At 39.9% G+C, this 27,259-nt stretch overlaps 1 protein-coding gene across 6 annotated transcripts in view; it reads left to right on the forward strand.

The window, feature by feature from the left end:
* Window positions 1-27,259, forward strand: part of hecw1a (HECT, C2 and WW domain containing E3 ubiquitin protein ligase 1a) — a 66,488-nt gene that overhangs the window by 4,935 nt on the left and 34,294 nt on the right. For all 6 annotated transcript variants that reach the window (XM_028434430.1, XM_028434432.1, XM_028434433.1 and 3 more), the window contains exons 2-7: window positions 10,539-10,596; window positions 17,334-17,655; window positions 17,830-17,937; window positions 18,751-18,845; window positions 24,910-24,985; window positions 25,333-25,502. In XM_028434430.1, coding sequence (XP_028290231.1) covers window positions 10,570-10,596; window positions 17,334-17,655; window positions 17,830-17,937; window positions 18,751-18,845; window positions 24,910-24,985; window positions 25,333-25,502 — 798 coding nt within the window. In that variant the 5' untranslated portion in view covers window positions 10,539-10,569. The remainder of the gene's footprint in view (window positions 1-10,538; window positions 10,597-17,333; window positions 17,656-17,829; window positions 17,938-18,750; window positions 18,846-24,909; window positions 24,986-25,332; window positions 25,503-27,259) is intronic.

Here is a 27,259-nt window from a genome sequence, read left to right on the forward strand (position 1 = left end):
ACTTCTGTACCTCCGTCCTGAGGGTAGAAGTGTGAACAGACCATGTTGGGGGTGTGTGGGGTCTTTAATGATGGAGCCAGCTCTCCTGTGAACTCTGCACTTGTAGATGCTCTGCAGAGAGGGGGGTGGAGTCCTGGTGATCTTAGATGCTGTCTTCACCACCCTCTGCAGGCGTTTGCGGTCCATGGCCGTGGTGTTGCCGTACCACATGGTGGTACAGCTGGTGAGGATGGACTCAATGATGCAGCTGTAGAAGTTGATGAGGACTTTTGGTGGCATGTGAAATTTCCTCAGCCTCCTCAGGAAATACAGCCACTGTTGAGCCTTCTTCACCAGCTGTGTGGTGTTGAGGAACCAGGTGAAGTCCTCACTGATGTGGCCTCCAGGTATTTTATACTGCTCACCCTCTCCACTTCCTGTTCCCGGATAGACAGTGGATGATGAGAGCGCCTCTCCTTCCTCATGTCCACTATCATCTCCTTAGTCTTGTCTGTGTTGAGGGTGAGGTTGTTCTCCTCACACCATGTCATCAGACTGGCCCCTCCTTCCTGTAGGCCGCTTCATCTCCGCCAGTGATACATCCTATCACTAAGGTGTCGTCTGCAAACTTCAGGATGGTGTTGTCCTTGTGGGAGGCGACACTACGTCTATCATACAGTATGTATTTATTTATCTTTGTGAGTTTGAATCCTGGAAAATAAATCAGATTTTAGATGGAGCTCATTGGTGACTAGAGCTCCTGAGGGCCCCTCACATGCGGGCACCGTGTTGGTGTCGTTCAACAACGCTAAATAATTAATTATCATGCATCCATAGAAGTGAGGAGGACGAGGTTTTAGGTGAGTCTGTTGTGATGACCAGTGTTGGGGGTAAAGCGTCACAAATGAACCGTAACGCAGTGAGAGCAAATTTTGATTCAGTTTTAGTCTTTTTACTAAAATTCAACATAGTTGTAGTCTACTACTTTAGTCTACTTGTTAGTTTTAGTCAACTAAATGACTAAATGAAAGGATTTTGGTCGACAAAATATAAAGCAGAAGAGTTTATGCTTTTAGTTGTTTAAAGATTGAATTACCATTGATCAACCTGATATTGGATGGTATTAATGTTTGTAAATACACAGACCAATTTGATGTGATCAATCACATGATCACATGAGTTCAGACTGGATTTTGTCCCATGTGTCAAAATTATAGTTTGGTTTTTATTAGTCGATTAGATTTTGATATCATTTTCATCAACGTGATTTTTTAAAGATTGTAATAGTCTAGTTATTATCACTTTAAAAAATGTCGTCAACGGAAACTATGATGAACATTTTTAGTTGACAAAATAAAGAGCGCAGTAGCATAACCAGTACTTTTAGGCATAATAAAGTAAAATAACACATTCCACTTAAACTATTGGTATCAAAGCAACGTTAATAGACTATAGAAACATGTAGATGGAAACGCAACAGTTGAAACTCATCATAATACACATGAATCTCCATCTTCTTAAAGGGATCCTCAACTGTTTTTACAAGTTTTGCCTAAAATCTTTGAAATGTCTTTGTATTTTCACGGTCAATTAAGAAACGGGAAAGTAAGGGAACAAGCAGCAAAGTTATCTTACAACAATTTACAGAAGTAATGAGTAACTAGTAAATAATTCCTTTTTTTATTAACTACCCCAACACTGTTGACGACAGTTTATGGTCTTCTGTGTTCTTTTACTTCACTGTATAGCAGGGGTTCCCAATGTATGGATGGATTAATGATGGATGGATGAACAATCATGCTTAATGCATTAATGGAGTTAACTATTGTTAATAATTTCATTTTTTAAACAGCAGAAATTCTCTAAAACAACCACACGCTGAGATCAAAAACTAGACATTAGACCGGCTGTTTTACCGTGAACAATATTGTGGAAATGTGTGATATTGTTTGAAAACTTTTTCCACATTTTGTTATGTTACAGCCTTATTCCAAATTGTTTTAAATTTATCTCTTTCCTCAAAATTCTTCACAAAATACTCTAATACTATAAAATAATGACAATGTGAAAAACGTTTTTTTTTTTAAAAAAAAAAAGATTTTTGCACATTTATGAAAAACCAAAATTAAGAAATCACATTTCTGTAAGTATTCACAGCCTTTGCCGTGAAGCTCAAAGTTGAGCTCATGTGCTTCCTGTTTCCACTGGTCATCCTTGATAGGTTTTTATTTATCTTTCTCTTGTGGTCACTTCAGTTGATTGGACATGATTTGGAAAGGTATAGAGTATATAAGGTCCCACAGTTGACAGTGCATGTCAGAGTGCAAACGCCAAACATGAAGCCAAAGGAATTGTCTGTAGACCTCTGGGACATTATTGTTTTGAGGCACAAATCTTCCAATGAGCACAGTGGCCTCCATCACTAAAAAATGGAGGAAGTTTGGAACCATCAGGACTCTTCCTAGAACTGGCCGCGCAGTCTCAACTAAGGAGGACCTTTGTCAGGGAGGTGACCAAGAACCCGATGGTCACTCTGTCAGAGCTCCAGCGTTCCTCTGTGGAGAGAGGAGAACCTTCCAGAAGGACTACCGTTTCTGCAGCAATCCATCAAGCAGGCCTGTATGGTAGAGTGGCCAGAAAAAACCTCTCACAAAATTCTCTGGTCTGATGAGACAAAGATTTAATTATTTGGTGTGAATGCCAGGTATAATGTTTGGAGGAAGTCAGGTACCGCTCATCACCAGGGCAATACCATCTCTACAGTGAAGCATGGTAGTGGCAACATAATGTTATGGAGATGTTTTCAGCTGCAGAAACTGGCAGACAAGTCAGGATAGAGGGAAATATGAATGCACCAATGTTCAGGTAACCTGGCAAGAGCAAGATTGATGTGTAGCCCTCCCTCTAACTTGAGTTCTGGCAAATCCTTTCGGAACCAGGGAGGGACATGAACAGAATACTTGAAGCTGATTGGGCGAAGCGCCTGTCAACCATGATTTGTTTTAGCCAGGCACACGGTAACAAATGATGATGTCGTCATCGGCATGCGCCACAGAGATGCTACTACAACAACAACAAGGCTCTGCTTTACCGTCCAAAAATGCACAAAGTGCCTCTCGCTGTTGCTCTTTCAAAAAGGAAATGCTGGATCTTCTAAAACTGAGTTTATAGCAGCTTCCACATGTTCATCCTCCTGCGTCGACATTATTACATGCGCCAGTTTTGCTTCGGCGCTCTGCCTTTGTCACACCCTGATATCCCGTCCTAAACCACAACACTGTCTCATAATTGGTTTGAACCGGTTCAGTTCGCTTACGAAAGGGCTGGAGCAGCACAAGATGGATTCTGGTGTTTGCGAACGCCAGGAGTATCCATCTTGCAGGCAAGGTTATTGTACAGGGAGATCCTGGATGAAAACCTGTTTCAGAACGCTCTTGACCTCAGACTAGGGCGACAGTTCATTTTTTTAGCAGGATAATGACACAGCCAAGATATCAAAGGAGTGGCTTCAGAAGCACTCTGCGAATGTCCTGGAGTGGCCCAGTCTGGTCCAGACTTGAATATCATTGAACATCTCTGAGAGATCTGAAAATGGCTGCACTGACATGTCCCATCCAACCTGATGGAGCTTTAGAAGTACTGCAGAGAGACTAAGCTTCTGGCATCATAATCAAAGAGAATGGAGGCTGCGGCCAAAGTTAGATCAACAAAGTGTTAACTGTGAATACTTGTGAAAATGTGATTTCTTAGCTTTCGGTTTTTCACAAATTTGAAAAAATTAAAACAGAATTAAAAAAAAATCAAAATCTCATTATGGGGTATTTTGTGTAGAATTTTGAGGAAAGAGATGAATTTAATACAATTTGGAATAATTGTGGGGGCCGCCGTGCTCCGTACGGCCGGCATGGTTCGGGGGGGTGCCACGGGGGGTCTCCGGTTGTGCTACTCGGTGCGTCCCTGTGGCCCGCGGTGCCGCGTGCCCGTCTGCGCCATCTACCCTCTCCGGTAGCCCGCTACGCGGATGGGCCTCTGCTACTAAGTAGTGGCACGGGGGCGGCACTCCCACCTCTGGCTGCCCTACTAATCCCTCCAATTTTAATTACACCTCAACACACCACCCCCCGGAGGTTGGGACAACCACTTCCACCCTCCGGAGCTATTCAATCAATCAATCAATCAATCAATCTTTTATTTGTATAGCGCCAAATCATAACCAATGGTATCTCAAGACACTTTACAGTAGAGCAGTCTTAAGGACGGACTCTTCATTTCATGGATAAACACATATGCATATACGTATATGCACATACATATGTATCCTACACCCAACATGAATTCATCATGGCGGCAAGGAAAACCTTCTGTTAAGCAGCAGGAACCTTGTGTGGATCCCATTCCTATGATGAACAGCCATCCACGTTATGCTGTGTTGGGTGTGTGCAGAGGAAAGGGTGGAGACAGAGTTGTTGAGACTCTGTAACTCCACACTGAGGATCCCACAGACCTGCAAGACAAAAGCCAGAAGGAGTACAGGAGCAAACACACAAGGGAAGAAGCAGACATAGAGGGAGTGTTTGAGAGAGGAATGGGACCCTCTCCGGTCCCTCTCTAACCTAAATGACCTCTCTCTTAACGCCCTCTCCAACCTCTCTCCAACCGAGCATGCCAGACCCCCCCGGCAGTCTATGCCTATTGCATCTTAACTATGAGCTATGAGCTGGTTCCTAACTGAAAGCTTTACCAAAGAGGAATGTTTTGAGCCTAACCTTAAAGGTAGAGAGGGTGTCTGCCCCCCGAACCGTGGTTGGTAGATGGTTCCAGAGAAGTGGGGCCTGATAACTGAAAGCTCTTCCTCCTATACTACTTCTAGAGACAAATGGAACAACGAGTAGTCCAGCATTTTGAGAGCGTAGTGTTCTGGGGGGATTGTATGGCACTACAAGCTCCTTGAGATAGACTGGTGCCTGTCCATTTAGGGCTTTATAAGTGAGAAGAAGAATCTTGAATTCTATTCTATATTTTATGGGAAGCCAATGCAGAGAGGCTAATACAGGAGTAATGTGATCTCTTCTCCTAATTTTAGTCAGTACACGTGCTGCAGCATTTTGAACCAGCTGAAGTGTCTTAAGCGACTTGCTCGGGCAGCCTGCTAAAAGAGAATTACAATAATCCAGTCTAGAGGTAACAAAAGCATGGACTAGCTTTTCGGCGTCGCTCTGAGACAGGATAGATCTGATTTTAGCAATGTTACGGAGATGAAAGAAGGCAGTTCTTGAAGTTTGTTTTATGTGAGAGTTGAAGGATGAGTCCTGATCAAATAGAACCCCAAGGTTTCTAACAGCTGTGCTTCGTGCCAGAGTAATGCCATCTAGGGCAGTTAGGCTAGCATAGGTTTCTCTAAGGTGTCGTGGGCCCAGTACAATGACCTCAGTCTTGTCTGAGTTAAGAAGAAGAAAATTTTGGTTCATCCAGGCCCTAATGTCCTTTAGACAGGCCTCAAGTTTAGATAGCTGATTTGTCTCACCTGGCTTCATTGATACATACAGTTGGGTATCATCAGCATAGCAGTGAAAGTTAACAGAGTATTTTCTCATAACATTACCAAGGGGGATCATATAGATACAGAAGAGGATTGGACCTAGCACAGAGCCCTGAGGAACCCCGTAGCTTACTTTAGTGTACACAGAAGACTTATTATTCACGTGTACAAACTGGTATCTATCAGATAGGTAGGACTTAAACCAGTTTAGGGCAGTCCCTGTGATTCCAAGTAATTCCTCTAATCTCTCTAGTAGAATATAGTGATCTATAGTGTCAAAAGCTGCACTAAGATCTAATAAAACCAGCACTGAGAGTCGTCCTTCATCTGAAGCCCAGAGTAGATCATTAGTTACTTTAACTAAAGCAGTCTCTGTGCTGTGTTGAGCTCTAAAACCTGACTGGTTTAGGATAGATTAGGAGAGAGGAATGATAAATAGCTGCTACACCACCTCCACGGCCTATGTCTCGTAGCATATGCGTATTTAAATGACTGGGAGGAGTGGCTTCATTTAAACTAACATATTCATCTTGATACAGCCATGTTTCAGTTAAACAGAATAAATCAAAGTTATTTTCTGAGATAAGGTCATTTACTAGTAGAGATTTGGATCTCAGTGATCTAATATTTAATAGAGCACATCTAATGGTTTTATGTTTTGGTGTTTCTAGATTTGAGATTTTAATTTTTTTCAGATTTTTATAATTGATAGCTCTTTTATTTGATTTTATGTTAAAATCATTGTGAAATATGGGTCGGGGGACAGACACCGTCTCCATAAAATAATATTCATCACCATCACAACAGTTGTCATGGCGATGAACACAGCTATCATAATAGCAATGGGAGGGATTGCACCACATACACATAGGCTGGATGGGGAGCACCGCTCTCTTTGCGGGGTCTCTCAGGGCGGTGCCGGCCTGGTGGGGCGTGGGGGTGCCCCTTCCCTACGGGTGGGCCTTGGTGCTTGTCTCGTCTCCTGGTTGCCTTGGGGGCGCGCCTCGCGGCATGTGGGTCTGGGGTGGCCTGCCGCGCCGGTGTAGGGGGTGGGCGCGCTGGGGGGTGCTGGCCTCTGCGCCGGGGTTGGGGCGGGGTTGCTTGGCACTCCGGGATGGTGCTCTTTGCTGGGGGGCGGCTCTTGCTTGGTAGGTTTGTCCTGCTATCTGTGGGCTGGCAGGTGGGTGGGTTCTGCGCCTTTGGTGGGGGGCTGCTGTTCCGCATCAGTTGTGTGCTGTTGGGGTGCCTCGCTCTCGCGGTGGCGGCCGCCGGTCACCCTTGCGCCGGGGGGGGGGGCATTGCCCCGTGGCTTGTGCTGTCCGGTGGGGGGCGGGGCCTGGGCTGCTGTTCTTGCACCGCCTGGGGCTGTGCGGTCTTGCTGGGTTGTGGCCTGTTCGTGGGCTGAAAAAAAAATTAATTAATGCACTGTAGTTTCATATAACATGCACATGAGGCTATTGTAATTTCTGTTTAATTTTGTTGAGATGAAATTATTATTTAAAAAAAAAAATAATCATAACATGTCCGTTCTAGGAAGTACATTTCTGCATTGTATGTTTGTTTTCTGCGATCATGGAGAATCCAAGGCGCTACATTTATTCAACATAACCCAGCGATGGCTTCTGATTAAAAAAAACAAAACAATTAGAGCCAGTGTTGAAGTTGTGTGGTCAAATGAGAAACTGTGATGTCATATGATGACGTGTGCTTCACGGTTGGGGTCAATTGTAATTGCATAATTGATAATTAATTTCCATTATGGCATAATTATGATTGGAATGGTAATTTTAAAAATCTGTTGCTGTCGTAATCGTAATTAAATTGAAATTGAGTTTAGATAATTAACTTTGTAATTGTAATTGCCATGAAAATTTAACGCAAAACTGGGGAACCATGTTACAGTTCTATGTACAGTTTTACACATATGTAGTTAACAATTATTAAAATATATTTCATTTCAAGCTTTCCCACATTTTAACATTTAGGAAAATAAAATGAATCATTAGCGATGCTAACAGTAAGCTAACACAAGAGGAAGGTTAACTTTTATTTGGTTATTTATTTCAGGTTCAATAATTGTGATTAATTGTAATTGAACTTTAGTCATCGAGAACTAATAAATACATTATAAATAATTATAACTGACTTTCTGAGCATACAAAATAATTGTGATTTACTTATAACTGGAAAAAAGGCAGGTCACTGTAATTGTAATTTAATTGTAATTGAACTTTGGTAATTGAAAACGGAATTGTAAGTGAGAAATGTAATTGAGCCCAACCCTGGTGTGCTTAGATAAAAACCTTTGTAGTAAATAAATGGGTTTGATATTTCATCACTTCCTGTAGAGTTTGTCTGAGGCCAGGATGATGATGATTATATCACACACACACACGCACGCACGCACGCACGCACACACACACACACACACACACACACACACACACACACACACACACACACACACACACACACACACACACACAAGCTTCCATTGGTCCTGGAGAAGCTGACGTAGGGCTCATTACCTTTACAGATACGATGACATTATAATCATCTCATCATAAACATAATTACACGGGGTAATTAAGCAGGTGTTGGAACACTAGGAAAGTGTGTTAGTGGAGCTGTGAACGTGTGACTGTGTATCTAATGAGGACCGCTGGGATTTCAACATGACTGTGGGTGTGTAGTGTATGTGTATAAATAACACATCAACATATGTGGGTCACATTTTCCTCACATTAATGTCTCTAAAAATGAACTCCCTCATATTTATGAGTCATGATCCTAATTCATTAAAAAACAGACTTTTAGTTTTACTCACTGATTATGTGCAGTTGGTGCATGTTTTTTTTGTCAAACATAAACAACTTTTATGAGGAATAATGAGAGTTGATAATCACATTATTAGATCAATAAACACAAAACGTAAAAACCTTAAAGTCAATGACGTGGTGCCTACATTTTCTGTCCAACTGTATTTCTAGTTGTAAATCCATAAAAATACAATACAGTACTTTACATATATATATATATATATATATATATATATATATATATATATATATATATATATGTGCAGTATTCACTTTGAATAAAAAAAAAATCTCTGATTAATTTTATTATAATGTGGTACAATTGTCCGCCCACGACCGCTGTTTTTGAAAACATCTTTAAAAATGATTCTAGATCTATTCCAATTTATTTTATGCCCTATTTGGCATATTACCTAAGTCAATCAATCAATCAATCAATCTTTATTTGTATAGCGCCAAATCATAACCAATGGTATCTCAAGACACTTTACAGTAGAGCAGTCTTAAGGACGGACTCTTCATTTTGTGGATACACACATATGCATATATACGTATATACACATACATATGTATCCCACACCCAACATGAATTCATCATGGCGGCAAGGAAAACCTTCTGTTAAGCAGCAGGAACCTTGTGTGGATCCCATTCCTATGATGAACAGCCATCCACGTTATGCTGTGTTGGGTGTGTGCAGAGGAAAGGGTGGAGACAGAGTTGTTGAGACTCTGTAACTCCACACTGAGGATCCCACGGACCTGCAAGACAAAAGCCAGAAGGAGTACAGGAGCAAACACACAAGGGAAGAAGCAGACATAGAGGGAGTGTTTGAGAGAGGAATGGGACCCTCTCCGGTCCCTCTCTAACCTAAATGATCTCTCTCTTAACGCCCTCTCCAACCTCTCTCCAACCGAGCATGCCAGACCCCCCCCCCCCCCCCCCCCCCCCCCCCCCCCGGCAGTCTATGCCTATTGCATCTTAACTATGAGCTATGAGCTGGTTCCTAACTGAAAGCTTTACCAAAGAGGAATGTTTTGAGCCTAACCTTAAAGGTAGAGAGGGTGTCTGCCCCCACTGCCCTAAGTGTTTTGTATAAAATTGCAGAAAGTATTTCTATTTTAATTTCCATAATAATATTCATGCAAACTTTGTCCAATGATTCTCATTTTATGAAATATCATAACACATGAAAATACGTCACTTTTTTTATACAGTGTTTTTACTGAATTTTTTCAGATGTTTTAACACATACAATAGACAAGAAGCAAATGAAACAAAACAACAACAAAACAAGGATGAACAGTCAAGATGACAGAACATCACTAGCACTTCATGTCCCAACAAGCATTTAAAAGAAAAAAGGTCAGCGGTACACGTGCACGTCTCACTGTCCACAAATGTGATCAGCTCATGCAAGATAGTCTACGAAAGGTTGTTAGATGTTGGAAAATGTATCAAGACAACCCATCATGCCGTGTCGGATCCTCTCCATGTGCAGTAGACTAGTGAAGCCAGGTTTTAAACTGAGGTACAGTGTCCAACTTTGAAAGGTTCAATATTGCTTTCTTAGCAATGATCACCTCATACATTATTGTACACAGTACAAAGAGACTGTGATTTTGTAGAGATGAGGAATAGCCAAACAATGCTATGTGTGAAAACACAGTCATACACAGTTGAATCTCTCACACCAAAAATGATACAGACATGTCCAAAGACTTACAACGATCACATAAAGGAGAAGTAGAAGGAAAAATCCTGTGAAGTTTAGCTTTCGAATAATAAAATCTGTCGTACTTTAAAATAAATTAACTGATGCCTGGTATTAACGGAGCATGATCGGAGTCTGCTGTAATACTTATCCCCAGATCCTCCTCCCAGACCTCCCGCAAATGGAAAGTGGTGAAATTAACTTGTTTAGAGAACACTTTTACAAAGCCTGAAATCATTTCTTTTTTAAAGCAAGCAGACGTAGCAAAAGACTATATTTATATTTGTTGACCTTTTTTGCAGCAAAAGCAACACATGTTGAATATATAAACACATAATATGAAAGCAGAGCCCATTCATAGTCAAATCCTTCCCTTAATACTGTGGTAATGTCCATAAATAATGCTGTAAATGATCTCTGATGTGCACACATCACCTGCTGACATCACTTCCTAGTGTAACAACCCTAACCCTTCTTTCTCTCCCTCAGGTTTTGCTGTGCTTTGGGTTGACGGGTCATTATGCTGATGCAGCTCTGTAGTTTCAAGGTCAGTTTCCTTCTGCACTCACAACCATTAGTGAGCAGCTCCTGGTATATCTGCCACTATTCACCCATAGCTTATTATCACTGTTGTTCCTGTTACATGGTGGAGACAATTGTGTGACCAAACTTTGCAGTGTGCGTGTCGATCTCTTTCTCCATGACTGAGTGCGTGCACAGAGAGTTTCAGAGTAAACAGATCCATTAGGCCTGGCTGAGTCTAACTGGCCTGGAGCTTCTAACTGGCCTTCTAACTGGGTCTCTCTCTGATCTCAGCACCGTCTCCTTCATAATGTGGCTTTGCTGCTAATGATTAATGTGGCCAAAGCTTCAACTTTCACAGAAAATCAAACATTTCTAAAGTTTTTTTTCCTCCAAAATTTTGAAAGATCAAAAAATGTATATTTTATACCACAAAGTTGAGTGTTTTTGCAGTAATTATTATCAATATACTGACTTTTATTAAAAGCCTGCCATTACCAACTGCAAATAGTTATGATTGCATGTATATAAATAAAAATACCCAAACAACTAGTCTTACAGTTATGTATTTCTGCTACTGATGGTTTTCAGTTACGTGATTTTTTTGAAGTTTAAAAGCAGCTTACAACCCTCCGACTGTGGAGAAACACTAGATTTGAATTCTTTTTCACATTTGGACTACACGTCAACAGAAAAACAACCATGACATTAAAGTTGTAAAATAAACTTGTGATTCATAGCTGACCTCCATCGTTGTATTTTGGCCTCAACAAACATTTCACCAAATTAATATGTACGTCACTTTAATGCAATGACACTACCCATGTTTGATTAGATTTTATTATTTTTAATTTCAAACATGAACACAAACAAACATCATACAGCTTATACATAGATGTAACATGTTACATGGTATAACTTATATAAGCTTTCCCCCTTTTGATAAACAATCTATTCATCTAATGTTCCCTGTAATAAATTACTACAATATACAGTATTGTGTGCTACATAAATACATACTGTATGTGCACGTATAATACTTCATTTCTATACATTTATATTTAAATATTATACACCTATTCACACTCAGAAAGGAGACATTACACCTATAAGTCCTTAAAAAGTCTTAAAAGGCATTACATTTATTAATCTAAAAATGTTGTGTATTTTTGTGTGTTTTTACTTTGGGGGCGCCAGTTGCACGTCTGCACTCGACACTAGAAAAAAAGATGTACCCTAACCCTAGATAATGGATGTGGTGTTTTTTCCCCCAATTATGTTTAATGTGAAGTTGGTTTTAAATTTGATTTCAAATGGCAGTAAAAAGTCTAATTTAATTTGAGTAAAGCTCTAGAAATCCTATAAATTAATCGGAGGGTCGCTGGTTCCAATCCAACCTGGGTCTTTATTGTGGGATGTTGAGCAAGTACCTTAACCCTTACTGCTCATGTTGTACGTCACTTTAAATAAAAGCGTCTGCTAAATGAAATATTATATATATATATATATATATATATATATATATATATATATATATATATATATATATATAATATTGAATTACAATTTTATACATTCCACTTATAATTAATGCATCTATTTATGTATACACATATACATTCTAAAATATTTTTACCAGTGCTCACAGAGCAGTGATAAAATAGTATTTACAAGTTAGTCATTTTGTATTTATTGCATTTAATCAGAAGAACAAAGGAAGATGATGTGTGGGATCTTGTTCTGTATCATATTTATCATCATGTTTACATCTTGTTTTGAATTACATTTTGTCCAAACTCCTGGGAATAAATTCACCTATTAAATTAAAAATTCTGGTAGAAAATAAGTTCCTCCTGTGGATGATTTTAATTCTCAAACAGTTGATTAAAAGGTCCAGGTACAAGATTATTATTATTGTGCCACGAGGCATTCCTCCTGTGGTATTGATGATGTCACAGAGAAAACTTCCATTGATTCCTGTATATACCGTCAACATTTGTGGGGATTTAACACTGTAACATCTTTAATGGTCTGCTGCAGGATGCTCTAGTGGTTTTGATGCATTAATATAAATATGTGCATGTCATGACCTGAGGAAGTGTAAGTTATCAACAAAGCCTATCAACTGGCCACAAGGTGGCGCAGTGATCCAGCAATTAAAGTAATTTGATTAATACATTGTTTTTTTTAGATTAGAGCGCGAAATGTGTGCGGATGCCTGCTAATGGACTGGTGTCCTGTCCACAGTGGGTTTTCTTTCTAGCAGGAAAAAGGCTGAGTGAAGCAGGAAAAGGAGAAAAGATTATACAATCAAAAAATAATTATTTGGAAAGTGATAAAAAGAATCGATTTGGACCAGTGATTCTACAAATGTGCAGGAAAAGTAAAGAAGTGACTTATGAGAACAGACTGGAGTCTTTTAAAAAGCTTGGACATGATCCAGGGTTTGGTGGTGAAAACAAAGCCTTATTATGGAGAAAACTGCTGCTAACACTGGCCAAATCAAATGTACAGAAGTCAAAATAAATGAATGCTGGGAGAGAACCTTCCTTACAGACTTTATTTAAACATGTAGTGATGCTGACGACCACACTTAAAGCTGCTGGGGATGATCGATAACTAACATTTTATAACACACGTAAAGGCATAGTTTATAACTCAGTAAATTAAGCCAAAAACAGGAGAATTTACTCACAAGACTGTTTTTGACTCCATCACAAACATTGGGTTTGTTGACAATTGGTCATGAACTTCTGAAAAGTTTTGCACGTTCACTGTGGGAATGGGAATTTTCAGACTGTTCAGAGGCATAAAAGTTTCTTTAAGAAGTATTTTTACTTCATTCTTACTGTGATTTCTTATGTTTCTTTGCCAGACAAAAAAGACAATTTTTGCAACAATACCTCTCATAATGAAAACCAAGTCAAAGTCATTTTTACTGTCAAATTCAATGTATGTACAAGACATGTAGATATTCTAAATTACTATTCTCTCTGCAGCCTCCTCCCAGATGGCAGCAGACTGATAAGGTTGTGTAGTAGGTGGGTGGGGTCACCCACAATACAAAGGGCTTTGCGAGTGAGACGGGAGCTGTAAATGTCCTGGAGGGAAGGGAGCGAGGAACCAACTACCTTCTCAGCTGCTCTCACTATGCGCTGGACGGGCGTATTGACTCAATAACCTCATCACTGTGTGGCAGGCACCATGCCACACAGTGATGCAGCTGGAAAGGATGCTCTCCATGGGGGGCTCTGGCTCTTCTCAGTTTGCGGAGGAAGTAAAGGCACTGTTGAACCTTCTTGGCATAGTGGGGTGGTGTTAGTGGTCCAGGAGAGGTCCTCCGTGATGTGCACACCCAGGAACTTGGTGCTGCTCACCCTCTCCACAGCAGCACCGTTGATGTCCAGAGGAGGATGCTGAGTGTGCACTCTCCTGAAGTCTACAACAATCTCCTTGGTCTTCTCCATTCAGAAGGAGATTGTTGTCACACCAACAAATCACTGGCATAGGAATGCGCCGTTTAATCTGTCGACAGAAAACCGTGCAACGTCCAAACCAACGCACAATGTGCGTTCCAAAGCGTAACAGAGTGCTCACCCAATGGTCGTCCAGGGTACGTCAAGCGTCTTCAGAGTAGGCTTTACACAATCACGATTTTTGGGCTGATCACCGATCACTGATCAGTGAGTTTAAAAAAACGATCACCGATCGGATCATATGAATTCAGGTTGTTTTTTTTAAGTACCGACCGAATTCCTTCGATACTACCTGATACAGATTCACAGAAAATCAAACGCTACCATATTTTGGGACCTAAAAGCAGCCTTGTGACTGTGAGGGAGTGGACGAGTTGATGAATTTCCATGCAGGACCTGAACATAACATATGTTGTCAGAGTGTGTGTGTGTGTGTGTGTGGGTGCGTGGCCCTTTAACTGCCTAGTGTCCTAGTCACTCAACCAGTGTGCATGGAGCAGATTGATTATAAGCTGTATGCCATTTTTAATGTTGGCAAAATAAACGTTGCAGCTGTTGAATTAAACCGGAGTCCCATGTCATACTCAATGACTACAAGAGAGTTGGAGATAAAGCTGTGGAGGCAGACCACACTGGAACTATGTGAAGCTTCCTAAGCATGATCATTAGCATTAGGAGCAAATACATATTTACAGACTGTGGCATTGTAAAACCTGCTGTTGCTTACAGTCCATATTCACAGTTGCACAGTGGGGGAGGGGCACACAAACCCACGCACTTCTGTGTCCTCCACCGCCCTGAAACGGACAGAAGTGTCCACTATAAAAGTGAAAGTAAACGAGAGGCATCGCTGTTCTTTAGGACTCTCACTTTTAACATGCTCGGGCTGAATAAACAAAACAAACGCGCAAACACATACAAACACACACAGATACTAACGTTGCCCCGCTATCAGAGCTAATAGACTGGAGAAGAAGTCCGGTGCCCAGCCGCTTCGCTTCAACTGATTGACATTTTCACCGTTAGCTCAAAGGTTTCAGTGTTGTGCTAGTTACTGAAAATTAATAACAAGTTACCGTTACAAGTTACTTCACAAAGTAACTCAGTTACTATTTTGATTACTTACACCAAAAAGTAATGCGTTACTGGAAAAAGTAACTTTTGAGTTACTTAGAATTAAAGAATGTATTATTTATTTTGGGTCATTTGTGTCCATACAGCTTCATATTAGTGATGTATTAATAAAACAATCCACTGTTGATCAACTGCTATACAACAACCATGATATGCATATAAAGCACAAAACAGCTGCTCCAAAATTAAAACAGTAATTTTTCAGCCTTAGCACAGTAATGTAAAGTAAGCTGTGCATATTCCAGGTGTTCATTCTGCTGTTGAAAATGTTTATAAAAATAAATGTGGAAAAACTAATTCATAGCATTTTTCTTAGCTACACAATGCTAAACATATCAGGTTAATGAGCTGCTGTTAGCAGTGACTCAGCAGTAGCGACAGACTTCTTATTTACAACAACATACCGTGCAATAGTTTGGCTGACCTGTTCCTGGATAACAGTCACAGTTCGGTAAAATCCAGCCGCAGCGTTAGCTTAGCTTCACTGATGCATATTTTAAAGACAAAAATAATGCGCGTATTTCCACTCTGAGAAGCTCGTCCTGTTCTCGCATTGACTCGCCATGATTGGCGCACATGATGTAAACAGAAACATGCTGACAATGCTTCTTCTACTGTTTTACTGTGTTTGGCACGGCATCCCTCGAAAATATGTAGCACCACTGTAAACAGGAAGTACACTGCAGCTAGCAAAGCAACGGACAAACGCACCATATTGTAATGGTAACGACGTTACTTCTTTAGAAAAATATTGCGTTACAGTACTAGTTACTGTAAAAAGTGACGTTGGGGCGGTAACTTGTTACAAGTAATGCGTTACCGCCCAACACTGATAGGTTTACACCTTTGTGCACAAATGTAAGTGAAATAAAACTGTGTCACGTAACGCAAACAACTCTTCGGTGTAAATGAGACGATAAAACAATGCAATGGAGGCATCTACAGAAAGTTTAATCACGACAATGTCGTCATTGATCGGATCGGCGAATTAAGACATTACAGCCAATCACATTAATTGCATAAAATGCAAAATATCGGCCGATCCGATATAGCCGATCAGATTGGTGTAAAGCCTATTTCAGATTGCCGTCAACTAAGACTCGACTTACCCCCCTCTAATGTTCAACCACCACCCTTACAAACCACTTGCATGAATCACCTCCCGTTATTTGTGCACGTCCAATACCAACAAGCCAAATACCAACAAGCGTAAACTCAAGTGGGTCTCAACTTAAACTCAAGTCACAGCCATTTTGTTTTGTTTTTTAATCCCTGGGATATCAGAATCAGAATCAGAAGAGCTTTATTGACCAGGTACAGTTTAGAACAATACAAGGAATTTGACTTGGTAGTTGCAGTGAAAGAAGACACATCAGCACACCGGAGCAGCCATTTGTGGCGCTATGACGATATGACATCATAGTTGTGTTTGCTTGGAAAACACAAAATCAACATCCCCCATTGTTTTGGCACGTCTTTCAATCTGTTAAAACATAGAAAATGTCCCTCTGGCGGTGTGTTCGGTGGACACTGGCATCAGTAGTGGATGAAAACAACTTTTAGATGACGTAAAGTTTGTTAGTTATCGTCTACAGCAGCTTTAAGGATAACAGCAGAACATATATATTGTACACAACATATGTTATGTATGTGGTGTACTATATAAAGCTTACAAATGTTACCTTTCAGCCCATACCTTAATAATTTGTTATGTCATAGAAGGAGACCTATCCAGGTACAGTATATAGATATGTGACCAAGTGAAAAAACGATACGATAGAGTATAGTATAATACGATAAAATACAATGTCTGTGTATGTATATTTAAGTATGGTGGTGTAATGCATGTGTGTATAAATATGTGTATATGCAGAGCTGTTTCTAGCTTTGCGGGGGATAGCGTATGTACATGGAGTTACATAATGCAATAAATGGTTCACAAACTGCTAGAATTATTACACTTTACCAGTGAAAAGTAGATAAATACAGTAAACGACATTCACTTTTAAAGTAAAATAAGCCAATCCTAAGAAGAAAAAATATTTTACCATCTTTATCATCATAGAGTAGTTTATGTATTTAATCCAGTGTATAAATGCAGATGTTGCTTTAAAACTTACAGTAAACATTTTTGCTGTGTTTTTTGTTGCAGAACTTGTACCAGAATCGATTTCTGGGCCTGGCGACAATGGCCTCTCCCACACGCAGCAGCCAGACACGGCAGCGCTGCAAAGACGCAGCCCGTCACAGCTACGGCCCAGAATCCTTTGCTGTCAACGGTTTAAACCAGGAGGCCTTCATGCTGGGCCTGTCACGCTCCACCAGTGACACTGACCTGGTCTCCCCCGACGCTCGCTCCACACTCACCATCAGCGCCTCTCACTACACCATCGGCCAGTCCGAGGATCTCCTCATAACGTGGGACATTAAGGAGGAGGTGGACGCTGGGGACTGGATCGGCATGTACCTGGTTGGTAAGTGCTTCCCTAACAAAGACATCCTCACTGTGTTTCCACTGATAACTTATCATTTATCATCACCTATCATTAGGTTATCATTCATTATCACCTATCATTAGCTAAGGTTATCATTGATAGCTTTTATCCACACCACCGTCAAACATCTCTATTCTGTTTCTCTTCTCTAAGATGAGGTTCTGTCTGAGAACTTTCTGGACTATAAGAACCGAGGGATCAACGGATCTCACAAAGGGCAGATAGTTTGGAAAATCGAATCCAGCTCCAACTTCAGTGAAGGTAAGTGATTAGTTTGTTTTTTTTTACGTTGAGGACGCAAACCTGATAATGGAGCACTGTTCAATTAATTGCTTTATAGCTGACATGGGCAACTGGTGGCCCTTGATCTCATTTTGTCAAGCAATGTACAAAATTATTCCAAAAATTGACAAAATGGTAACAAAAACACACAAAATTACAGAGAAATAGACAAAATAACAACAAAAATACTCAAAATGACTCCAAAACCACATTAAATGGCTACAGAAACACTCGAGCAACAACAGAAATGCATAAAATCTCTCCAAAAAGAGACAAAATGCTAACAAAAACACACCCAATTAGAGAGAAAGACAAAAATAACAACACAAATGCACAAAATGACTCCAAAGACACACAAAATGAAATCCAGTGTTTGAGGGCAAAGGAGGGGAGGTTGAATACCACAGCCAACCTCTGTATTGTTGCTGAGTCATGGTTTGCTATTGCAATTAGAAACACTTCATTTATACTGCAATACAAAGCAAATCATGTCTGTGAGATCAATACCCATAAAAAGTTCTTGACAGAACTGTTGGAAAGCAGATTTAAGGAAAATCTCTTCCAAATGTGTCTCCATGATTGATTTTAGGGGAAACTGTGGTTGGACAGAAAAGTTCCTGTCATCGTTTATATGGCATTGTCTGCTATTAAAGCATCACGAAATGAGTCAAATAATAACTTATATTCTCATGCTTTTAACTTGCTCTGAAGTATTATCATAATTATGACCATGTTTTCAGAATGAGAGCTATGAAAAGTAAAGTAATCCTTCCTTCTCCGTGTCCTCCACAGCTGAGACTCAGGTGTGCTTCAGGTACTACCACGGAGTCACTGGAGCCCTCAGGGCCACTACACCCAGTGTAACCATCAAGAAAGTTCCTCCACCAGTGAGTAACAGCCCCTCACTCTTCCATCATGACCTCATGACCACTAAAGCCTCTTCATAGGACAATGGTACCATGTGATTGCTGCAGCTGTGGTTCAGTGTAAGCACAGTTCTATAACTGATTAGACTAAAACATCCCATCAGCGTGTGGAAAACCCAGCAGAACTCACAGTCTGACACATCGACATGATGAGGTGGCATGAAACATGTGAAATTAGGAGTCTTAGTCTCGTGACCTAAACTGGCCAATGAGGGGGGCTGCGTATGATAGAATGTCGGTATATTGATACGGCAACCGTGCGGATAGCCACTGCCGACATTTTAATTCTTTTTCACGTTTGGACAACACGTCAACAGAAAAACAACCATGACATTAAAGTTATTGTTGACCTCCATTGTCGTATTTTGGCCTCAACAAACATTTCACCAAACCAATATGTACGTCACTTTGATGTAATGACACTACCCATGTTTGATTAGATTTTATAATTTTTTATTTCGAACATGAAGGCAAGGCAAGGCAAGGCAAATTTATTTATATAGCGCATTTCATACTCAAGGCAACTCAATGTGCTTTACATGATAAAACATTCAATGGTTTAAAATCAATAAGAACATTTAAATCAATAAGAACAATTAAAATCATCAGTAAAATCAATTAAAATCATCAGTAAAATCATCATTACATCAACAACATGACAAAAAATCTCTCTCTCAATCATATGCAGTAGAGAAAAAAAGTGCCTTTAACTTTGATTTAAAAATGTTCACATTGGATGCTGACTTCAGCTCCGCTGGCAGTTTGTTCCACTTCTTTGCAGCATAACAACTAAAAGCAGCATCACCATGTTTACTGTGAACTCTGGGCTCCACTATCTGATCTGTGTCCATAGATCTGAGAGACCTGCTGGGTTCATACCTGACTAACATGTCACTGATGTATTCTGGACCAAACCCATTCACAGATTTATACACCAGCAGCAGAACTTTAAAGTCTATTCTGAGGCTGACTGGGAGCCAGTGTAAAGACTTTAAAACTGGAGTAATGTGCTCTGACCTCTTTGTTCTGGTTAAGACCCGAGCTGCAGCGTTCTGAACCAGCTGTAGCTGTTTGATGCTCTTTTGGGGGATTCCTGTCAGAAGACCATTACAATAGTCCAGTCTGCTGGAGATAAAAGCATGGACCAGTTTCTCCTGATCTTTCTGAGCCATTAAACCTTTCACTCTGGAGATGTTCTTTAGGTGGTAGAAGCTGTTTTTGTGATAGATTTGATCTGACTGCTGAATGTAAGATCTGAGTCAATCAGAACACCAAGGTTTTTGACTTGGTCTTTAACTTTTAAAGATCGAGACTCAAGATAATTGCTGACAGCAGTCCTCTTTTCCTTGTTACCAAAGACAATCACCTCCGTCTTGTCATGGTTTAGTTGAAGGAAGTTTTCACTCATCCAGCAGTTTACTTTTTCTAAACAGTCACACAACACCTCAATGGGACCATGGTCATCTGGGTTCAGTGATAGATATAGTTGTGTGTCATCTGCATAGCTCTGATAATCAACCTTACAGTTCTGTAAAATTTGTCCTAAAGGAAGCATGTAAAGGTTAAACAGAAGGGGTCCAAGAACAGATCCCTGAGGAACCCCACAGGACATTGGTAATCTGTCAGATTCAAAGTTTCCAATGCTTACAAAATAGCTTCGCTCCTCCAAGTATGACTTAAACCATTGCATTACTTTTCCATTTAGTCCAACCCATGTTTGCAATCTGTGTAACAAAATTGTATGATCTACAGTGTCAAATGCAGCACTTAGATCCAACAGAATGAGAACAGATACTTTTCCTGAATCAGTGTTCAACCTTATGTCATTGATCACTTTGATAAGAGCAGTTTCAGTGCTGTGATGAGAACAAAAACCTGACTGAAATTGATCAAATATTTTGTTGAATGTTAAGAATTGACTCAGTTGGTTGAAGACCACCTTCTCAATGATCTTGGCCATGAATGGAAGGTTGCTGATTGGTCTATAGTTAGCCAGTATAGAGGCATCCAGTGTTCTCTTTTTTAACAGCGGTTTCACAGCAGCTACTTTCAGGGATTTTGGTACGGTGCCTGATTGGAATGAGCAGTTAATTATCTGACACAAATCAGTGACAATTGACTTTACAACAGTTTTAAAGAAGTTTGAGGGTATTGTGTCAAGGCAACACGTTGATGGATTCAGCTGCTGAACAGTCTCCTCTATTGTTTTTGGGTTCACTGTAATAAACTCTAACATTGTAGTTGACTCATCCCTCAGTGGTTGAAGCTGTTCAAGCTTTTTGTGATTTTGCTGGTTTGTTCTGATGTTTGACCTTATTGATTGTATTTTTTCATTGAAATATACAGCAAATTCATTGCATTTTCCAGCTGACAGTAATTCAGGGGCTATCTGATCTGGGGGGGTTGTGAGCTTTTCAATTACAGAAAACAACGTTCGAGAGTTGTTGACATTTTTGGCAATAATTTCAGAAAAGTATTGCTGCCTTGCTTTGAACAAGCCATCATTGAATTTTCGCAGACTTATTTTGTACAGTTCTAGATGAATTTGGAGTTTTGTTGATCTCCACTTACGCTCAGCTCTTCTACAGTCAGATTTCAAATTCTGCATTATCTCAGTCCTCCTCCAAGGTGTTTTCTGTGTGTTTGGTTTTCTCTTAGTTTTGATTGGAGCCACCACTCCACCACATGAACACAAACATTATACAGTACATACATGTTACATGTTCGAAAAGGAGTAGTTATATATAACTTATGTAATCCTACCCCCTTTTGATAAACAATCAATTAGGGGTGTCCCGATCTGATATCTGATATCGGTTCGATACCAGCCTGAAAAACGAATATCAGATTCAAATTTCTGTTTTATTTTTATTTATTTTTTGCAATTCATTTTTTTTATTTTTTTTTATTCAATTTTAGAACACTGTAGATATTATGTTAAAATGTATGTAACCAACTGGTTAATAATAAATGGGTCAGTTTTTCTCATCCCTACTGTTGCTGACTATTGTTCTCTGTTTAAATAACAATGTAGCCAAAATAACTATAATTCTCAAAGGCTCTCGAGCAATTTGCTAAATATCTTCAACCTGGCTGATATTAATGACGATATTTATTTATTCATTCATTCGTTGCCCTTCCAAAGTCTCAATCTCCCCTGGTTGACAAAGAGTGTCCAGCTAGCGATTCAATTTCCTTGTTTGCCTTCCGTTTCTGCTGCTGTGGACCATTAGAAATGCTGATGGGTTCAGAACTTGATCTGCTGTGGCTTCCTGAGGACAGAGCAACAAAAATAACCTGCATAGGGAGAAAGTCAGGCAGGCAGGAAGAAAAGAGAGCATCAATGTGTTGTGTCCACTGTTAAGTCATTTAGATGTTATTTTTGGAGGTGCTACACTTGCCTCCATGAACAGCTAGCTGATGCTTGAGCAGCAGGACGCACGGTGTTGGATGGTGCGTGTGTGGGATGGATGCCATGTGTTTCCAGCTGGGATTGATGTCTCCTGGTCGCTCTGGTCGCCGGAGGAGGACAAGGTTCAACTGGATAGCCCGGTTTAATGTAAATTTTCACTGATTTTATTGCTTTTTAAACATGAGTGGTAAATATTGTTTTTGGTTTTGGCTTTTGATCCTTGAAATGTAAAGGTGAGTGGAAACAGCAGATTTTATTCAAACACAGATGGGAAATATTAACCCATTAATGGTGCTGAATAGTATATGAGAGCTAATTTGATAGGGAATTGGCAATCATGAATCACTTCTATTATACTGTACTTACACTATGTATTATACTGTATATATAACACCTGAAAAAGTACCATAATAGAGTGCGTGAAACATGATTCCTGTGAGAATGAGAATGAATCACACTTTCTTCTGTATAGAGAATTTGTGGAATGAAATGAAAACGTCAAAGATGCAGAAATGTTTTGGTTTTCTGACAACCCAAAAACATAAAACATTAAACCCAATGTTTATAATGGATAATTTGTTTGGGATGTTTTATTTTTAAAACAGGCGGTGGTGGTGTAGTAGGCAAGGAAGCAGGCTTGTAATCAGAAGGTCAAGGATTCAAAGCGAACCTGGGTCATTACTGTGGGATGTTGAGCTAGTCCCTTAGCCCTAGCTGCTGTTGTATAAGCGTCAGCTAAAACAATCATACTATCTTTGGCCAGTTTAAGGCTTTTGAGCTCATGTAGGGCAGAGCATGTGTTTGTGCATAACAAATATTCATGCAGTCATTGTGTTCGAGGTCAACGTTGTCTCTTCTGGAGAATGAGACGTCAGGAAGTTTGTTCTGACTGGGATCATTTTAGCAGAGCAGATGAAGTGAGCTGCAGCCAGATGAAATCATCATTTGGTTTGTCAGTGAGATTAGAGTCTGTGAGGAAATCCTGGCACTTCCCTCTTTGACTGTCTGCTATTTGACAGATTAGCATCGCATTAGAATAAATTGGTCACATCTAACAGAAACCTTACACAATGTTGTTGTTTTCAGCCAGTTTCATCAGACAGTAATACGTGTCTTTAAAAGGACATGTTCAAAGTGTTTTCACCAATGTAGTGCACATATTTAACTTTCATTGACATTCTGCTGAGCAAAGGTTGAAGGTGAAACAAATCATTTTGGTTTGTTTTTGTTTCAAATCTCTGCTTTAAAACATTTTACTCTTTGACTCAATAACCTCATTGTCTGTCTGTCTTTGTCTATGCTTCACTGTCAAAGTTAGCTGGTTGGTTGGTTCATACGGTTACGGTTACATCACTGGCATACAGTCAAAACAGAAATTAAGAAAAACACATTTTTAATTTTTTTTCCCAATGTGCAAGTCTTACATACTTCTTATATGACAAACGGCCATGTTTACATTGTACAAACTGTTGTGTTGTCCGTGTGGCACTTGTAGCTTTGAAATAATGACACCGTTTCTGTAAGTCTCATAACTTTTTAATGCACATCACTCGAACTACCCAGCATTCCCTGCATCACTGCCACCTCCTGACCAATCAGTTCCCTTGGAAAATGACCTGCCCATTGTTATTAGATCCTGGTTGGTGCAGATCTGACAGCTGTGCTTAAGAAAGAAAAATGATTAAATAAATCATCCTTTCATTTACCAATGACATCCTTTAGGAAAAGTATAGACTTATATCTGATAGACTGATCTACAGTCAGCTGATGAAGTCTGTGTTGGACACTCTCTGATCTCTTCTTGCTTTTTCGGCAGTGTTGGTTTTTTTATGGATTTTAATTCTTCAAATATTTAAAGAATAATTCCTCAATTGTGATGTCAGTTGCTTTGCACAGTGCCAGGCTGAGATCACCTGCCTTAAGTGAATGTGTTTATATCCTGCTTCATGGGACAGTGAAGCCTGCTAACGGAGAGATACTGTATCTTGGATATACTTATCCAGCTTAGTAGTACAGGCCCTGAAAGATAAGAAAATGGAAACTATTCAAAGAAAGTCAGGGTCACATAACTTTGTGCATCATTTCATAAAGTTGATTCTCAGGCTTTAAACTTCCTAAAGTAAAGAGCTCAGATATCACTCTCATCTTTCCTATTTAAGGTATTTATTCATTCATTTATTTGGGAAATTAATATTATTCTAATTGTTTTGTGTTAATGATTTTTTTTATTATTTAAAAAAAAAAAAAAAAAATTTTCACTTGGCTTGTCACTAGAAGCAGTGATTTGTTACCTTCAGTTGGGCTTCCAATCCCATTGACAACATCCTTATGCTGATATATTGTTTTATTACAATAAATGTTGAGTTCAAATTGAAGCCTAGCCTGACTCACCAAAGGAGGTACAGCTCTACGCTCAGCGTGTCATCATTCAGAGGATGAAAATGTCCTTAGTCGGATTAGTTTGTCTTTGGTTGATGATGTAACTGTTTTCAACAGATCAGACGCACCAGTTCACACCTTTCTCTCTCAACACTTACTCTTCTTCCTCACTGCAGGAACAATGTTTATGGAAGTAGAACCAGCGCTCAACATCTCATTTCTGTGTGTGTGCAGGTGTTAAAGCCAGTGTTGAGTCCTGAAGTCAACCATGGAGTGGCAAACCGGAGACTCATTAACTTCTCCTTGTCAGGTAATGCAGAAAACATCACTACCTCGTTCCTACTCTGTCACTGTGCACAAATACATGTTTCCTCTGTAGCCTGAACGATATGTACATTTTACCAATAGTTTCTTGCAGTTTCACATTTAATACAACTTTTTATGATAGACTTAAGCAAAAAATAATCAACTGCATTCATTTAAGCTCTTGATAGTCTCTTTGGATTGGATTTCACTTTGACATGAGAACATGATTGGACAAATAAATTGAGTGAGGATTGCTGCGCAGGGCTCTATTGGTACAAAGAGTGTCCAGTTCTTGCATGTTCAGCTGTTTTAAACCTAATCTACATTCTGTTCTCCTCTCCCGTCTGTCAGACCTGCAGGCAGTTAGACTAAAGAAGGGCATGTTCTTTAATCCAGACCCATACCTGAAGCTCTCCATCCAGCCTGGAAAGCACAGCATCTTCCCCTCCCTGCCTCACCATGGCCAGGAGAAACGCTCTGGGGTGGTTTGCAATACAGTCAACCCTCAGTGGAGCTCAGAGGTAAACAAACATGCATATTTGTGGAGCCCCCTGGTGACATTGGATAAAAAAATAATAATGCGTGGCCACAAATTACTTTATCATGTGGCCATGAGATAATAACGTGTAGCCATGACATAGTTATTGCATGGCCACGACATAATTCACCTTCAGTAGTGGGATGGTTATCCATATGGAGCTGTCAGACACTTGAACATCATGCAGAAGACATGTCTTACACATAGATATATGCTACAGACTTTTATTGAGCATCAGAGACCCACGTGTGTCCAACACCATATAAATTCAGCTTTCTCATCACAGGTTTAATCACAGCACACGTATGTATTGCCAGTTGATCTGACAAAGTCATAGTTCTGGACTGTGAAGGCACCACGCTGAAGTTTGGATCCACAGATTGTTTGAAAAAGGTTCATTTGTGAACAAAAAGAGTCAATAAGATAGCTTCTCTGTGTGTAAATTCAGGTAAACACGGTCACAAGTTAACATGGAAACACTGCGTTTCTCCTGCGACCTCCAGTATGTACGTTATTTAGAGATTAGAATAGTGAGAAGACAGCTGATCGGTTAATGCAGCGGACGTATAGATTTAGTTTTTCTTACTGATGCAGGATCGATTCCCAGTGGAAGCGACTCAAATGTTTATTTTTATGAGACAGATCATATATGTGTTCATTGTTTTATTGTTTCATCACTTTATACAGACTGTAGATTTTGTAAAAATACAACAAAAACACATAGGGTTGAAGAAGTGTGAGACACGTAACTTCCTGTTTACAACAGCTGCGGTGAGTCCACTTTGCACCAACAAGTGCGGTGTTATACATGTGACGCGTCCGCACACAGATGTGCAAACACAATCACATATTAATACTTTAAAACAGTGTATAGAACATAAATAAAAGCTACCCGGCATTGATGAGGGCAGCTTAGCACCCTGGTCCTCTTTGAACACATCTGTCATTGCTGCAGCAACTAGCCAGGCTAACGGAAGTCGGTCACCAGTTAAACTGGTCGCCACTAAAACTATAACACCAGCTTCACTTCACTAGAGGTAAGCTCCTCCAGTTCGTCAGAGCCATGAATAACTATCTCGTGCCCACGAGATAGTTATTCATGGCCACGCATTATTATTTTTTTTCTAATTTCACCTGGTAATGCATGGAAGGAAACTTTTTTAATTTTACCTTTGGCTGAGATTAGATCAATGACATCTTTTTGGATCATTTAGTAGAAAGAAAAAAGTTCAAAATTGTCATTTGAAAATTTGTTTTCATTTGTTGACATATTCGTGCATTGCATTGTGGGATGTGGAGTCCTGCAAACAGATACATAGAAGAGTTTTTACTTATTTCTTACTGTGATTTCATGTTTTCCTTTCACCAGACACGAGGACAGTGGCACCATTTTTATTCTAGATTTTTCATGGTATTTCCCGTGATATCAGATAATTCACAAAGTAAAGCCTCTTTTACACGCACGTCTCCACAGGACCATTAAAGTGGTTCAGAACGTTGCAACTCGAGTCTTAAAGAGGTCAGAACACATTACTCCAGTCTCAGAATAGACTTTAAAGTTCTGCTGCTGGTGTATAAATCTATGTTTGGTCCAGAATACATCTGCTTTTAGTAGTTATGCTGCAAAGAAGTGGAACAATCTGCTCGCAGAGCTGAAGTCATCATCCAAGTCATGTATAAAGCCATGAATCGTCACTCTTAACTGTGTAGTTTGTCTGACGGTGTACATCACTCCATCTG

This window comes from Gouania willdenowi, chromosome 20, assembly GCF_900634775.1.
Source record: "Gouania willdenowi chromosome 20, fGouWil2.1, whole genome shotgun sequence".
In the NCBI taxonomy this organism is placed as follows: Eukaryota; Metazoa; Chordata; class Actinopteri; order Blenniiformes; family Gobiesocidae; genus Gouania; species Gouania willdenowi.